Source organism: Homarus americanus, unplaced genomic scaffold (genome assembly GCF_018991925.1).
Source record: "Homarus americanus isolate GMGI-L3 unplaced genomic scaffold, GMGI_Hamer_2.0 scaffold7626, whole genome shotgun sequence".
In the NCBI taxonomy this organism is placed as follows: Eukaryota; Metazoa; Arthropoda; class Malacostraca; order Decapoda; family Nephropidae; genus Homarus; species Homarus americanus.
In genome coordinates this window covers 14,723,911-14,741,528 of record NW_024718273.1, presented here as the reverse complement: position 1 = coordinate 14,741,528, position 17,618 = coordinate 14,723,911, and the positions used below count along the sequence as shown (strand labels likewise).

At 34.3% G+C, this 17,618-nt stretch overlaps 1 protein-coding gene across 2 annotated transcripts in view; it reads left to right on the top strand.

Annotated features, from left to right (window-relative positions):
* LOC121859438 (5'-AMP-activated protein kinase catalytic subunit alpha-2-like) overlaps window positions 1–17,618 on the top strand; it is a 29,169-nt gene that overhangs the window by 3,478 nt on the left and 8,073 nt on the right. The window contains exons 2-11 of one of the 2 annotated variants that reach the window (XM_042356242.1): window positions 15–156; window positions 494–587; window positions 7,603–7,747; window positions 8,816–8,922; window positions 10,786–10,885; window positions 11,314–11,419; window positions 12,327–12,432; window positions 13,120–13,247; window positions 15,813–15,925; window positions 16,611–16,646. In XM_042356242.1, coding sequence (XP_042212176.1) covers window positions 15–156; window positions 494–587; window positions 7,603–7,747; window positions 8,816–8,922; window positions 10,786–10,885; window positions 11,314–11,419; window positions 12,327–12,432; window positions 13,120–13,247; window positions 15,813–15,925; window positions 16,611–16,646 — 1,077 coding nt within the window. The remainder of the gene's footprint in view (window positions 1–14; window positions 157–493; window positions 588–7,602; window positions 7,748–8,815; window positions 8,923–10,785; window positions 10,886–11,313; window positions 11,420–12,326; window positions 12,433–13,119; window positions 13,248–15,812; window positions 15,926–16,610; window positions 16,647–17,618) is intronic. The other variant, XM_042356243.1, reaches the window with a different exon arrangement.

Genomic DNA, 17,618 nt, shown 5'->3' with positions numbered 1-17,618 from the left:
TATTGTATTGTCAGATGGCGAGCATATTCTCACTGGTACGAAAGTTGCCATCAAGATTCTCAACCGTAAAACCATCAAGAACTTGGATATGGTCAGCAAGATCAAGAGAGAAATTACCAATCTTAAACTCTTCCGTCATCCACACATCATTAAACTGTAAGTGAAGTGTTGAGTTTTCATCGACACTGTTCCATAGTGTTACTTTTAATTTCTTGTTGTTGATGGGAAATGTTTTCTAAAAGTGTGTGAATTGGGAAATAGCGGTGTCAAAAGGGTGAATGTGTATATGAAAACAGTTAGATTAAGTTACGGTAAATGTTAAGATGCCGTTTTGTTTTGTCAGGGTGTTGATGTAGATTCCTGTACGTACAATACTTAGGTGTGGATGATTATTTAAAGTTACTCACCAGGAAAGTATTAATTGGAAGGGATAAAAAAGCATAGGTATTAACGAATTCATGAAAGGTTGATTGATGAGGTGTTTGTTTTGCAGGTACCAGGTGATCAGCACACCCACAGACATATTTATGGTGATGGAATATGCTTCTGGAGGAGAACTTTTTGACTATATCAAGAAGAGGGGCAAGGTATGAATTGAATGGTTGTGTTGTCCATTTACAAATACTGTACTGTTTTGAATGACCTTTGCAGTACAATACAGTAGTGTATTTGCATTTCCCAGTTTTTTAGTTTGTTCTTGTAATAAATCAAATTAAAGCAAGAGTTATACAGGTTGACAATTCTTTATCCGAAATTCTTTATCCGAATGTGAAGTTAGAAGTGATAAGGAAATTTGAAGCGGGAGAATTCCTAGGGGTACTACCTAAGTCAGCTTTCTGTTCATGTATACAGTATATGCATTAGTTTTAAGTGTTGTCAGTATAAAATCTCAATAATATTTCATTGCATGTATATTTTTCTGTGTAACTTAAAATTTTGGGGGACCATTCTTTTTTTTTTCATACAAACAATCTCCAGTTATATATATAGCATTTGTCTTGGGTTAAATAGGTTTCTTTATACTGTATGTAATTTCAAGATGTGTAAAACTCTTCAAGAATGGAGCTGCAGTATTTTGTGAAAAAAGAAAGAAAAACAGTTTGTGATGAATTGCATAGAAATGATCTGTACTCGTACCATAATTCCTACAGAACTGGAATGATACCGGTATTTGAGGTGTAATGTGTGTTTGTTTTAACTAATCTTAACTAGTACTGTACCTGTAACACCAACTTTGATACGAGAGTAAGGTTATTGCCAGTTAGCACCAGCTGTCATCCCTAAGTATCTGCCTTCCAATATTAATTATCTTCCATGTTATCCATGCCATAATAATGCTTATATAATTGTTATCCGCTATGAGCTTTCAGCATGTACGTATGTACAAAAAATTTTTTTGTTTGAACCACTGTTCATTCTCTACATTTTGTGAGGGAGGTGAACTGTCTAAAAAGTAGTCAAACCCAGAATGTTGTGATCATGTTGGACAGTCAATTCTTGTAGTATTGACAGGGTTTACTGTACAATACAGTGTGCTTGTTTATTCACTGCCAAAATTGTACTGTAGATTGTTGGCACCACACAGTATGCCAGGTACTGTATCTTTAGTTGTTGAAGCCCCTTCCAAAATTCAGTGTCAACAAGAACACATCACTTTTTATATTATTCCATACTGTTTCAAGATGGATAATTGTATTTGGTCTGTACCCTCTCTCATTTCATCCAGTACCTCCAGTCACAAAGATATTGTTGTAAGCATTGATGACATGTAAAAATTACTAGAGGATTTGAGGAAATGTATCTCAGCAAAGGTAATTGCAGTTTGGCAGAGGAGAATTTATGATTGCAGAAGGGCCCAGCTAGATATTTTATTGAATGCTTTTTCGATTGTGTCATTAGAGATATACAAGACAGCATTATTATAGGGGTGTGGAATGTGGATGCATTTAATGACCTTTTCCAAGTTCACTGCAAATACACTCGCGTACAATAACCTGGCATTTATTGTTGTGTTTACTATATATGTTATTAAAATTCTGTGGATGAATCTGGGGTTTAGTGACTAAGCCGTTCCTGCAACATACACCACACTCTTATGCTCTTTATAATCTACCATTTAGAGGAAATCCTCAACAAACACTTTATTTAGCATCAGTTGAACTTCCTATACATGTTTGAGGTTTAATTGCATTGCATGTTATGTATATGTTTTATACGTATAACTTCAGATAGAGAGAGAACAACGGGCCTGCCAATATCAGTCATGATAGCTGCCAGTAAACTTTTTATTATTATTACAATATTATTATTATTTATTTGTCATTGAAAATGTATATTAATATCTTTGACATTTCCATTTTAATGCTATTGTCAAAATTATTCTTCATTTGATCAATCTTTTATGTTCTCTTGGTATGTAGACCATAGTGATGCAGTTAAATTATTTTGTTAAAAACAGATTTAGCATCAAGTGAATGAGGTGCCTTCTCTCCTTTACCGCCACACCTACCGTAGACCTATGACTCGTCGTCCACCCAACATTATTACACCCACAACTATATCCTGATATATTAATAAAAAGTAGGAATGACATCTCATCTATCAAACAAATGATTACAAACATTGTCATTGCTAACTCCTGGTGCATATTAATGATAAACACACAAATATTTTCCTAACAACTTGAGATACGGTATACAGTATGTCTAGCTTTCTAGGTATTTTGGCTTTTTATTTAGGATTTATTTAATCTCTTGTCTTTTGTCTAATGCAAGACAGAAACTGTTGAGGATTTCCTCTAAATGATAGATTATAAGAATAAAAGTTTGGTGTGCATTGCAAAAATCACTCTATCACTAAACCCCAGATTCATTTACAGAATTTTATGATTACAGGAGGTCCCCGACTTACGAACTCCCGCCGATACTAACGGGGTTAAACTTGAAATTTACAGTACAGGGTACTGTATTTTCTTTACCCAATGACTTATTTTTTGCTTTCATTTACTGTATTTTGTCATTCTATTTCTTCTTTTGTCTTAAATTAAGTGATTTTAGATGTATATAAGGATTTCGGTTATGATATAGTGAGATTTTAAACATTGTTCTGAAAGTACGGTATGCACATAGCATGTGTTTCGACTTACGTACAAATCCAACTTGAGAATGTCCTCAAGAACGGAACCTGTTCATAACCCTGGGACCTCCTATACAGTACATGCAACAACAAATGCCAGGTGTCATGATCTGCACACACGAGTGCCTTAAGTTTATTGTGCATGACTGTACATCCTTTACTCTTATAAGTCCAACACACCCAGGATAAAAATCTTCTTTTAAGAAATTAATCTTACAATACAGTATGTTGAAATGAAAAATTGGAAGCATGTTGTAGTGTTTCAATTCAAATATCTCTTGAAATTACTTTGATTTTTTCTTTTATGGTATGAACTTTTAAGTTTTAAATTTCTTTTTCATTTATTTTTTAATAAAAAGAAAACTTTTAGTTTAGCTTTCATTTAAGATCTATTTCTTCCATGGTGTTACTGTGTGCTGTCCTTCCTCATCTGCCATGCTCTCAATCCCAGTTAGCACAGATATCTTGGGACCTTCTATAGTCATATGATCTCTTATTAAAAATTCACAAACCCAGAATTCAGGAATTTAATTCTCAAAAGAAATTTCTTCAGTCAGTACAGTGCAGTGTATAAATACAAAAAATCATGGAACATAAATTCGTTACATCCAATAACATAGTGGCAAATGCTTTACAAGTTCTGTTGCAGTGGAATCCATTGTCTTGTAAGAAGTTTTTCATGCCATGTGTTTAGGAGGCAGTCAGTGACCCATTGTTACCATCTGCATCATAGGGTGAGAGGTATCAGCGGGCGGGGCAAGCAGGGGGGCCACGAGGCAATAGGTTACAACCCAGCACAAGGCGTCAACCTAGCATCCATCCTCAGTCCACAACACGATCTTGGGCACGTACTGGACCCCGGTGATAAGAATTTGGGTCTTCATCGCTGGTTTTGATATATTAGCCCATTAAATGCTTGGAATTTAATTAACAGCTGGTATTATACATGATCACATAGGATTTGTTGATGTCACATTTTGCCTGCTCCTGTTATTTTCTCCTTGATTTAGCATATTTTTCACCCAAGGTGTAAACACTTAACTGGAGGCATAATAAGTTGTATGCACTATTGTTCTCAGGTAAGATCTAATATGGTGCTTATTTAGTGTGAACTACAGTACACCCCTTGTCCATGAGCACTAGCCTGGGGTGATGGGACAGATGCCATCAGTTTACCATGTGTGCTCCCAGTCACATGACTCTTTATGCCTCAAAGCACATGCAATTGTTAGGTTGCGCTTATTACATATTCTTTTCTTCACATTTGTTTTGTAAAAATATTAGTCAGAAAGGCACTTATTTGATCACTAATATTTCAGGAGGTTTACAAGTATAATATATATATATATGCACAGCTTTCACATCTCTGAATTAAAGGTGTCAATCAATTATCTATTTGGCACTCCGTAATAAAAGGAAATTTAAGAGATGCAATATTCTGTACATGTACAGTACACCCCCCATAATTCATACTCTAATTAGAAATCACTCATAATTCGTATTGTTTTGCCGTTACAAAATATTTTAACAATTTTGTATTATTTGGTAAATTTTGAAATTTGGTCGACATTTTGAAATATTACAATATCTGTATATACAATACGTATATCCAAATTTTTTTGGGAGGGAAAATTTAGAATTATGAGACATTTATAAATATGTATGACACACATTGTCACCATGGGATGCGACCGTCCGCCTGCCGCAATGTAAACAAGTACTGTACTGTATACACGTTTCGGTTAATTCACGTGGGTCAGTCATGGAGTGCACGTCTCCAGTCTACCATGCATGCTTTTTTCACTATGTACAGTATACAGTACTTAGAATGGTTTAAATTTTGTTTGGGACAGAAAATACCTTTTTCTTTGTGTTTCCCTCGGGAGGTGTCCCTCATAATTCATAAGGGCTAGAGCCCCTATTATTTTGAATTATGGAGGTTTTACTGTATTTCCATCACCTTTTGCCCTTATCAGGCAAGTAAATTTATGCCATCACAGTATCAATCTGCCTAATGGAGTGCTGGAGTATGCTAATATTGTACAGTACTCAAGAGCAATCCTGTTACCATGGTTATTTAATAATTATTCCTTTTGCATCTACAGTAATTATAATGCAGCTGAAAATGCTGTTTCATTGAAGAAAAGATGTAAGTGATGATTTTAGTATAGACAATAAAAGTGCATAAGAAGTTGAAAAGTGGTATGAGTATTGCAGCAATTGGATGTGAAAGACTCCACAACATGTACTATCATAGTTCTGAAGGAAAGATTTGTGTCACTGAAAGTTTCTGCCCTTAGTAACTAGTGCTAAAATGTCTTGAGGACAAATTATGGAAAGTACATTACTGTATTACCAAAAGGGTTGAAATTAGACAGTCAGCATTTATGATATTTTTGGTTTTGTTAATAATTATTGCTTCTATTTTTATTTGCTTTATTACTATTTTTATTGTTTCATGATTTTTATAATGAGAAATGTAAATATTTTTGGAATATGTAGTATTCATGAAAAATTTTACCTTAAGCTTATTTTGCTATGAAATATAAAATTTACCAGTTGGGATTTTGTTGTCGGAGGAATTTTTCAAGAATGAAAGTACAGTAGTTGTATATTAACACCAAGTCTGTGATGTTTAAATCCCAGAGAACACCTAGACTTTACTAGCTTAGAGCAATGCATGGGTGCATCTTACACAGCTGATATGACTTGACTCAATCACCCTTCAGCCTTAACCCAACATCAAAGGATGTTAGCTGTATGGATGGTAGCCAACATCATTGTATATTTCAGGTTCATGTGTTCCATTTTTTTGCATATACAGTAAAGGTGGTTTTGGAAATTCTTAGCTGCTATTTAAGGGTTAAGTGGTGGCCATTGTTTCCCAAATTTACATATTTTGGGATGAACATTACAATGGAAAAGAAAATAACTGTTGAATTAGTCCAAGTTTACATTGTCTAGGTCTTCCCTGGTGTTTCAATGCTGTAGACTTGATGGGACTCTACACAAAATGTTTGGTTCAGACTTGGCCATAAAGTGGGTTGTTCAGGAACACTCCTCAGTAATATCCCCATTAGTTGGAACATTTGGTGTGCAGATCATGTGCGAATTTGAGAGATTTCCGGGTATTGACACGAGTTCTCTTATCTTGGAAAAATCGCACGTCTACTGGATTTTTCCGGGCATTGGTGAATGTTTACGCATCTGGCATGGAGCACCATTGCTATGGAGACTTAACTGCTGTATACACTATACTGTACTCACCAGCAGATGCTTGTGATGCAGGCAGGCCAAATGGTGATATGGTGATATAGAATGGTCTGCCTTTGCCCTGTACCATCTCCTGTAGCAGGTGTTGCTAACTGTCACTCTCTTCTTCCATGAAGGAGGGATTGTACCTGCACTGTATACTGTACATATACCTTCTACACTTTAACGTACAGTAGGCATACGCTGTCCACTGCTATGTACAGTACATTGTACTGTAGGTACTGTATAGTACTTCACACTTACTGCAGAGGTACAGTAGATTTATATAGCTGTAATCACATTTTACATCTTAATACTGCTTTAATGGTATTCTTATCTGATTGTATCCTGATACAGTACTGCACAGCACAGATTAAGTGTAAAAACAGCAGTAAGACAGCGAACACGCTTGTACATTGGCAGCAACCAATGAACTAAGTGTTTGAGGAGAGAGACAGTGAGATACATCAGCCAATAATAGGCATCCTATATAGTCACATGACAGTCCTGTAGTGGATAATCATAATACACGAGTGCTCCGAGTCTTCCCACCCACGTACTCGGCACGTGTCGGCACATGATGTTATCTTTCGGAAATTCATTTGAATGCCTGGAATGGAGAGATTTTTCTCGGAGTTCTAAAATTTTATTTTCTGGGGATCGAAGATTCAGCTAAGAGGGATATTACTTTTGTATTTGGTGTGTAATGTAATATGAATTTTGTGAGGAGTTCAGAAACATATTTCTATTAGCTGTACAAAATGATGACATGAAGAGTAATAGTAGTTCAGATTTTGAAAAGAGGGACATATCAAACTGCTCTTGAAAAGTCTGTAATCTTTTGGGATTTTCATGTTGACACACACTGACCTCCAACAAATTTATGGATTGGCAGAAGGAAAACTTATATATCTCTCTTTAACATCCATCTCCTTTTTATTTACATTTCTTAATATTGGTATTACATGTATATATTTTTTCTTTAATTTAGTGTTCTGCCTTTCTGTATATACAGTACACACATTTTATGTATTCATTGCACTTGAAGCTGGCAGTGTTTAGAATTACTATAGTTTAAATTTCTCCATTATTGAAAAAATAAGATATACTGAAATTAAATATTTGTTTTGAAAGTCTAAAAATGTGATACTATGCTACTGTTTGAGCAGTTGGCATTATTAAAGGTATTGTATTAATTTTGACAATGTTTTACAGCTGAAAGAGTCAGAGGCTCGGAGGTTTTTCCAGCAGATAATTTCTGGTGTAGATTACTGCCACCGTCACATGGTAGTGCACAGAGACCTCAAGCCTGAGAATCTCCTTCTGGATCATAATCTTCATGTCAAAATAGCTGACTTTGGTGAGATTGACATCCTTTTACAGTAATTAAACCATACAGAAATTAACAGGAGGATTGAATTTTGAAGAGGTAGGGATTTGATGTTAAAAACTGATGAATGATGAATAGATCAGTAAATATGCATATAGTCTTAATTTAGTGATATAGCATGCAAAACTGAATAGCTTGGGTACTAACATATAATATTTTTGTTTATCTTACCTCCATAGTGTTCTCTTCATAGTTTTATAGGGTTATATCCTCGAGGCAAGAAGGATCAACCGAGACTCTGCCATTGACTTAAGCCAGTAATAATTTTTATATGTCCCATAACAAATAACACTTCACCATACAATAAATCCTTGTCTTTACACCAGAAATCCTAGAGTACCTGTAATTTTGTATACAGGTAAGTAAATTTTTTTTCCGGGGCATATCCTGTACAGTTTATCTACAACTTATACTGTATTGCATTCTTACAATTAGTATACAGTATATATTTTTTAATTCACCTTTTAACTTTTTGTTTTCCTTTGAATTAATAGTACAATACTGTAGTCAGCAAATAGCCCAAATAAAATGTCAATACAGGTACAGTACTTAACTCCAGAATGTTTTAATTTTATAGATGAATAATTAACATACAGTATTACTCTGGTTTTGTTTTTCACTTTCATAATACATTATGTTTTTGATGCTGTGTAACTGCTTATTGTACATGTCAGTATTTTGTTGTTACATATGGTTTTTGGTATCTGTAGAATTTCCACTCTTATAAAACAAGTAACAATCACACAATTCATTTTCCTTTAACATTATCATCTAAGTGCAGTTATATTACCCTGTACTGTACTTGACAAAAACAATGAAAATGATATAAATGTATTTCTCATTCCATTATCATAAGTTTCTATTTTTATTGTGGAATTGCTATACAGTAGTTTGGTTATAACAGGGGTTTATATTTTGTCATGATGTAGGGATGCAGGTCATATGTGGAAACCCACACCTGTTGAATTGAGAGTTTTAAGATGTGGCTGTTTATAGTTTCATATTGTATTTACTGAAAGAATACTATTCTCTCACCAGGCCTCTCCAACATCATGGTAGATGGCGAGTTCCTTCGCACCAGCTGTGGTTCCCCAAATTATGCTGCCCCTGAAGTTATCTCTGGCAAGCTTTATGCCGGACCTGAAGTAAGTACTGTACATTACCCACCTACTTTTATATCTGTAGTTTAATGTATAAGGTGAGCTTTTTTATGCACTTAATTTTGAAATAGTACTTTAATCCCCAGAATTTATATTAAATGTTTTTTCCTGCTTTTAAATGCATGTGTCACATCTAGAACAATCTTAATTATTTTTTGATTAGTGATGTTTTTCAGATGTATTAAGTGTAGAGAATCCAACAGAAAGCTTCAGGGAATTTGTCATTTAGTCCTTGAAAAGAGGGATTTATTGTTCAACTTCCATCCCAGAATGATTGTTTACTATCACCTTGGGCAAGATGTTAACAGCCGATACTTTATGGGTACAGTACTTTATTCATCAGCAGTAATAAAGAGAAAGGTAATGGTATCAGCTTATTATAGTAGGAAACATTATGTTAAAGGTGATGGATGTACTGTACCAGTTATGGAGTTTAGTAAGTGTTGTACGGTTACTTTCAAGTAACTATTTTTGTCTTTTGACTAATGTTGGCACCTCTCATCTACATTATATTTAGATGTACAGTATGTTGACGTAAGGCAGCACTTGTTAGAAGTTAGAGAAATAACAGTTGCTGATAACTTAGAAGTACTGTATTGGCACATTAGACTAAACAGGGGAAGTAACACTTGCTAATACAGTAGAGTCACGATAATTCTCAAATTTATTTTCTTAAATTTACGGTTACCTCTATTACAGCCTCTTTTTTTTTTTTTTTTTTTAAGTTTGCTGTCTAATATTTGTAATTCGTGGCTATGCGCCAGCTGCTGCAATGTTTATTTACATAGGAAATCATAAAAATTTTGGAAATTTAATATCAAGCTCTAATGTGACTTATAAATAAAGAAAATATAATATAAAACTATAAAATAAGAAAAAATGAAGTTTGGATATAAATTCTGTGTGGGAGAGAGGTAGGGTGGCTGGCTAACCCAACCCACAGCCCCTTTATAAAAACATTATGGAATTTTGCTATAATTCTCATATTTAGATTAATTTGGTGCAGGGTTAATAAAGAAATTACCCTAAAATAAATTTTCCAGAAAATACCCACACTTGACCCCAGATGAGTTATTGAGTCTATTAAATTCCTGGTGGTTTGTTTACATTTTAAGTGAACAGCTGACCAGCCATCCAGGTGCTTGTCTCCAAGAGAAGAGAAGGAAGGAGCTTTTTATATAATATAGAACTACTCTGTACAACATATGTTTAATTGAAAAAATTATTTAGGTACTGTATTATGTATTTTTGGCCTTTGGAACCTAACCAAGTACCCGTATTCCCATTGAAATCAATTAAACAATACTTCACAATTTCTCCTGGTGCCTAAAACCATGAATTATCGCGACTCCTCTGAAGTTAGTAATACAGTATTGGCACAGTAGAATACAGCTCCTCCCTGACTTACGACGTGTTAGGGACCCAAATCCAGGTCGTAAGTCGAAAATGCTTAAATAATACATAGAAAATCTAATTTGGGTGTCTCTTTTTCTTCTCAGCACCACAAAATTCTCACCTTTAAGCTTGCCAGCCATTTTAAAGTGAATTATAAACAAAAATTTTGTCTGTGTACTGATGTTGGGACTCGAGAATCCGTAATTTGACAAAATTTTGGTACGACTGAGGCAGGTTGTAAGTGCGGGTGATCGCAAGTCGAGTAGGTCGTAAGTCGGGGAGGAGCTGTAGTTAGTTTTTATGAAGCTTTGATTTAGATGGAGTTAGTTGTTGGTAAAAAAAAGTTTGTACTCTTACTAATAGAAAACTGTGAAAAATGTTTAATAAAATAATTTATATTGATAGAAATGTTAATAGACATTGTTACATGACTTAGCATATTTACTACTTCAGGTGGATGTGTGGTCGTGCGGCATCATCCTATACGCTCTTCTGTGTGGGACCTTACCTTTTGATGATGAGCATGTGCCGTCTCTCTTCCGCAAAATCAGATGTGAGTAAAATTCTTAAATCTGGTCATCCATTTTATGCTCTGTATATATATGTATAAATTATGGATATCAGGTGGTTGAGAGTAATTTTAAATAATGTACAGGTATCCCTAATTACCTGTATCTGAATATTATACCTAAAAAAATTAAATCGGTTCACAAAAAAATCCTCCGTAACGATTGTAATTTAGTACTGTACATTAGTCAAGGCTCACCATAGACAGTAAGGAGTGGGCTGATATGAATCTGAATTTATATGAGCTTTTGAAATTACCATTTTTTGGATAAGTGAATATAATTTTTTGAAAGTGAAAAAAGAGGTTTAAGAATACTATTTACTGATTAGTGGATTTTCGGATAAAGTGGGATACCTGTATGTGGTAGCATTTAATCAGGATCGGTTGAAGACAAAAAAAAAATTCTTTTGCAGCGGGTGTGTTCCAGATCCCTGATTACCTGAACCAGAGTGTGGTGCGCTTACTCCTACACATGCTCATGGTGGATCCTATGAGACGTGCCTGTATTGAGGACATCAAGTGAGTTGTTAATGAACTTGTTTGTTTTTATTACTGAAATTTAATGGAAAGTAAATATTGCTGGTTCATTTAAGTTGTTGGTTACTGTCCTACCATAACCAAACTATACTGTACCTAAATTAGGTTTGGATAATTTGGTTAGTGTTATGAATGTGTACAGGATTAATGCTATATTCAATGCAGATCAGTTTGAATAAAAATAAATATTGTACAGTATATAGAAATTATTGTTGTTGGATGGTTGGGCTATGTTGACAGAAGGTAGGGGACTTACAACAAGAGCATTTATCTGAGTTATACAGTAGTTTCTTTCTTGCCAATAAAATAAAAAATACTTTGGCCAGTGTTCATAAGTACGTCCTTATAATACTGTAATAGCAAAGACAATGAGAGAATGAAATATCTTCACAGCTTTAGCTTAAGTATAATGAAACCTGATTACCCAACACAGTGAATAATGTTACTGGCTGCCCCTTTTGAAGATTCCACAGGTCTGCCAGCTGTTTATGGGCTCCACACATGCATGAATTGTAATACTGTACTGATGACAATTTTAATCATTTTGTATTTAATGATATAATGTAATTAAGTTTACAAATATCCTTACTACTGTACTATACAAGACTAATATTATTTTGTCTTCTAAGCCTTTTCCTACTTAATGCAGGGTGGCCAGACACAAGACCAGATACTTTAACACATTTTTTCCTTGTTCTTTGTTTTAATTGCATTTGTTTCTTTAAAGTAATATTTTACAAGAAGTGGAGTTTCTAGCCTCATGCCTGTGTGGTTGAAGGAGGGATATGCCTGACCCTGAACAAATAACTTGTTCCCGTGCCAATTAAGATGCGTGTGAAATAACTTCAATACAGTATTGATTTTTAACGCTTTATGATTTTATTTCCAGAAAACATGAATGGTTCCAGAGGGACCTGCCTGCCTATCTTTTCCCTCCTCCATATGACCATGATAATTCAGTAATCGACAATGATGCCATAGCTGAAGTGTGTGAGGTGAGTTAAGCTTACAACAGCATTGGAATGGTTATCGTATTAACCCGACAATTCATTGATCCCTGTTTCTTATCTCTGGTAAGGAGGAAATATATTATTCATACAGTTTCTAGTTTAAGCCAGTGCTAGTCACATGATCATATCCTTGGCTGCCTCATAGACATCCAGACAAATAAGGGGATCCAGGACACCAATCTTCTCTCAACTTGCCTGTATATTATGATACCAGGCCCACAAGTTTGACATCGTTGGTGGACTTGTAAAGTTTCATTATTGACAGCCACTTTGGAGCTATTGGCCAACTTTCCTTATATAACCCTTTGGCTCCTGGAAGTTTCCCTAAGCTGTAGCCAGAATAAAATTCTAATTTGCAACAACTGGCATGAAAAGGTTGAGGGAGAAAATAGTATTCTTATGTAAGTGTGTCTGTGTCAGGTTGGTATACAGTGTGTTATTGGAATTATTTCTTATTTATATACTGTACATGTACTGTACTATATTACCTCACCTATACTGATATTTAGTACATGTTGACCAAGTGAATGTAACTTCACAACACTGATATATTTACTGAACTTGTAAGGTTTCTAGATGAAATACAGATTTTTTACTTATTTGTTCTTATACAATTAAGCTTTTTAATGTGTGAAATGTGGGAAGTAATTTAATTTGTGAAATATTTTACAGAAATTCCAAGTTGATATTTCTGAAGTTCAAAGTGCCATTCTGTCGGAAGATGCACACAACCAACTGAAAATTGCTTATAACCTGATTGTCGACAATAAGCGCTTTGCAGATGCAAATGCTCTGTACAGGTGAGTTTGTCACATTCACTTTTATGATGTGTGTTAAATGAAGTTTTTATTATACATTGCATCTTTTTAAGACCTGACCTATAGGGGGAGAAGGAAACATGGTCGTGAAAGCTAGTAAATATGATAGTCAGGATTTCTCTGCTATTATTATTTTATGTCTTCTTACTGATTTTAGAATTGACATGTGCAAACACACACACACACACACACACACACACACACACACACACACACACACACACACACACACACACACACACACCCACCCATGTACTGTACCATGTCTCGTTTATACAACCATAGCTTCATAATATAAACTAGGCTCCTCTCATTAATATTGCTGAACTAACATTATTAGTGTAGATGTTTTTTGGCAATTGCTAAATATTGAAGGGCTGAGTATCACCTTGCTTGTTCTTCTTTAAATGGAAGGGGGCATTTGTTTCTTGATAACAAGGATTTTCTCATTATTTTTTGTCATCATACAGAAATGAAAGTAAAGTCAGTCCCTGACTTATGGCGGAGTTAGGGACCGACGACCAGGTCGTAAGTCGAATTGGTCGTAAGTCTAAAATGCGAAAATAATACATAGAAAATCTAAAATGGGTGTCTCTTTTTCTTCTCAGCACCACGAAATTCTCACTTTTACGCTTGCCAGCCATTTTAAAGGGAATTACAAACGAAAATTTTGTCAGTACACAACACGATCACTAACGTCGGGACTCTAAAATATGTAATTTGAAAAAAAATTGTACGGCCGCGGCGGTCGTATCTACGGGTGGTCGTAAGTCGAATAAGTCGTATGTCGAGGAGTACCTGTAATGATTTGATAATGTTTTACAGATGTATTACTGTATGTACTGTACTCGTTTATAAGCATATCATATAGTCCGACCCCAGATTCTTTGGTGTTAAAAGCCTCATTTTTTTCATGTACTGTACATATGTATAATTTTACCCTAGCTTTTTAGAAATATTAGGTGTAAGCTTAAGCAGAAAAACATCAAAATCTCAACTCGGAAACACACAGTTGGTGAGTAATTAGCATTGAAAAAAGTCACTAAAATCCTCCAAGTGTCATTATGACCACTACTTATCCCGCAATCGAATCATGGACCATAGATTCAGAATCAGCATGCTCAGGAGTACCTATATTGAGATTCTCAACAAAATCCAATTTTGGGCCGAAAATTTTTTGATAGAAATATGCTTTTCTCTCGGAATTGGAATTAAAGTGGTTTAACTAATTAAATACACTGTACCCTTTTTAATTCAGATTTCATCTAAATTTTTGTTTGTTTCATAAATGAATTAAATATGATTTGAATTTGGAATGAATCTAAAATAACCGAGCAGTTCTGAAAAGTCAATTATTATGAGGAATATATTTTGAAATTGATTACAATGATTGAAATATAGGAATATAATATGAATTATATTAAGATGCTGTACAAAACTACATATGGGTGCATAATGGGGGAGGAGAGGAGGAGGGAGGAGAGAACAACTCTCCACCTCCCGTGATCGTCAGCCAGTGATCCATTTATAACAATATACATTTTCACAATAATTTCCCATACTATTTAGGTTAATTTAGTGCCAAGTTAATAAAAAATTATCAAAAAATAATAAAGCCTCCCTCCCCCTCCCTCAAAAAAAAAAAATTATATGCAGGTATATATATATATATATATATATATATATATATATATATATATATATATATATATATATATATATATATATATATATATATATATATATATATATATATATATATATATATATATATATATATATATATCTATCCCACACTCCATCCCAGATGAGCTATTTGTGTTATTGTATATTCCCAGTCTCTTGTTTACAGAGTGGTAACAACACTCACCATCTCTCTAGTACCATTGTTGTCACTGCTCAAGGGGGTTGGTGCTTACCACAGGATCTGTTTTGAGCACTCGGTAAATAATATTGTAGCATATTTATCAGAACTTAATTAATATTGTTGCAGTGTATAATGCATCTCCATATGCCCTGGCTTATTCACTGATCAATTGTCTTAAGTGCAAAAGTAGCCAGATCGAGCCATCATGTACAGGTATCAATTAATTTTATAATGGAAAGTAGAAATTAAAATGTTATAAGACAATGGTTATGTTGTGTTGTTAATATGTGTACTGTGTAACTGCCTTGTCACGTCATATCACCTCATCTCTTACCTCGTCACCTCGCCCCTCACCTCATCACCTCCCCTCAGTTTTACATTTATTTATTACTGTATTATACACTTTATTATTACTGTATGTTCAATTAAAAATAAGTTTGTTTGCTCAATAATTATAAATAGATTATTTTATGCGGCAACCAAAGCAAGATGCAAAAACTAAACAGAAAACGAGTGAATAATCGAACAAAAAAATTCAGAAATTGTCTAATGTCAGAATTTTCCAAACTTGGTTAATTTGTATTTTTCTGTAATTTGAGTGACCCCAGGATCTCTTTTTTGTTGAATTAATGAGGGTAAGTATAGTGTAATATGTAATAAATACATTTTTTCCATTTCAGCATCTCTGCATTTTACATGGGCAGTTCTCCTCCTCCAGCCCCTCCAGCTCCTTCCTTCAGTCCATCAGACCCAAATCCAATCGCTTTCAGGCCACACCCAGAGAGAATTGCACGTAAGTTGGAATATCTCCACTTTGTTTTGTAATAATAATAATAATAATTAACGGTTTATTGAAAAAATTCTGCAGCCCGAAGGCTGAAAATATACATTGGACATAAATGACTTATTACATACATTGGTAGTTTAACAAAAGCCTTCATTAGAGAAAGGTAAAGGAACATACAGTGAACATACAGATTAATGTAGGTGTTGAACAGCAAATTCGTGCGTGCGTGTATACATTAATTACATCAGATACCCGTTTTCTGATTTATATAAAACAAGTGTAAACATTTTCTGCAATTGCTTTTGCACATGACTATATTTTTCAATTGCAATTTTTTATCCCTACCTGATAATGAAGTATTTTTATTTTTATTATTGACATTGCATCCACTGAATACAAGCTCTCAAGGTTAACCTCAACCCTAATTCCCAGCTTTTGTACAATCCAAACTACAAATAGATTACCATTAGTTTTCCACACACATCTGTAGTTATCGAGTGCCTGTTTTTATTTTCCTTTACGGTAATGTCAACTATATACTGTATTTTCATTATTATAGTTATAGTAACATAGTTTATTCAGCCTAATAAAACTTCTCATGACTCTGTTACCCGTGTAGAATTTTCATCCTATTAGAAAAATAGAATAATTTCCTTTAAAAAATTTTTCTGTCTTATCCATGTTTTGACAGCTCACCTTGGCAAGATTCAGGCAGATATACGAGCATGTGAGTTTCTTATAGACATATGGAATCCTGTGAGTGAAGATAATGGTAACTCCTGTTGACAAAACTACATTAAGCCCTAGTAGACAAATTTTACAAATTATATAAGCATTTATGTAAACTGTACGAGACTTTTTTTTCCAATTATTGCCCTTTGGATGCCCCCCCCATCCTCTGGTTTGTTTCACAGTAGTGAGATATTTAAAAAAAAGTCACCTGAGAAGATGAATAGATTGATGCCAGAGTTGACTGATGGATGGGATTCTAGGTTTGGGGTTTATCAAACTGTGTAAATGAAATTTGATCCCAAAAAAATAATGTAGTTATTGGTTTATAAAAATTAAGTATTAATGGTACTTGTTAGATTTTGTTAAAAAAATATACCTGTATATAAAAAATGGTGTACCCTGTACACAGGTTTAGAGTTGACAGTGCAAATTCTGGCATTTGTTAATGGATACCAAGATGCTTAAAGGGAATTTTGTAAATTTTTAATCTATTCTAGGACACTAAGAGGAATAAAGACATTTGTGAATCGGTGCTAGAACATACCCGTATCGGAGTAATTTTGGCATTTGGATTTGTATCCCAGGTCACCTAAGCAGAATGTTGTACAGTACAGGTAGTTACATGTGTAGTTAATGCATCCCAGGCCATTGATGGGGAATTATGACATACGTGATTATTTTCTGAGACACCTCAGATGTATTATGGAATGTATGACAATACAGTACTGTACACTTGAGGGGTATTAAAGAGGATAATATAGTAAAGCCAAGATGTGAATCTATATTGTGAATGAGACAATAGAACTCTCACTAAGTGAAGAAGTTTCCCATGGATAAATAACTTTAAAAATTATATATATTTTTTTTTTTCAGACTATCCATACTAACATGTTCGGGGTAAGCATTGACTTTCCACATTGGCTGACCAATGATTAATTGCCTGGTTTGTATGTTTCGTGAGGTGGGG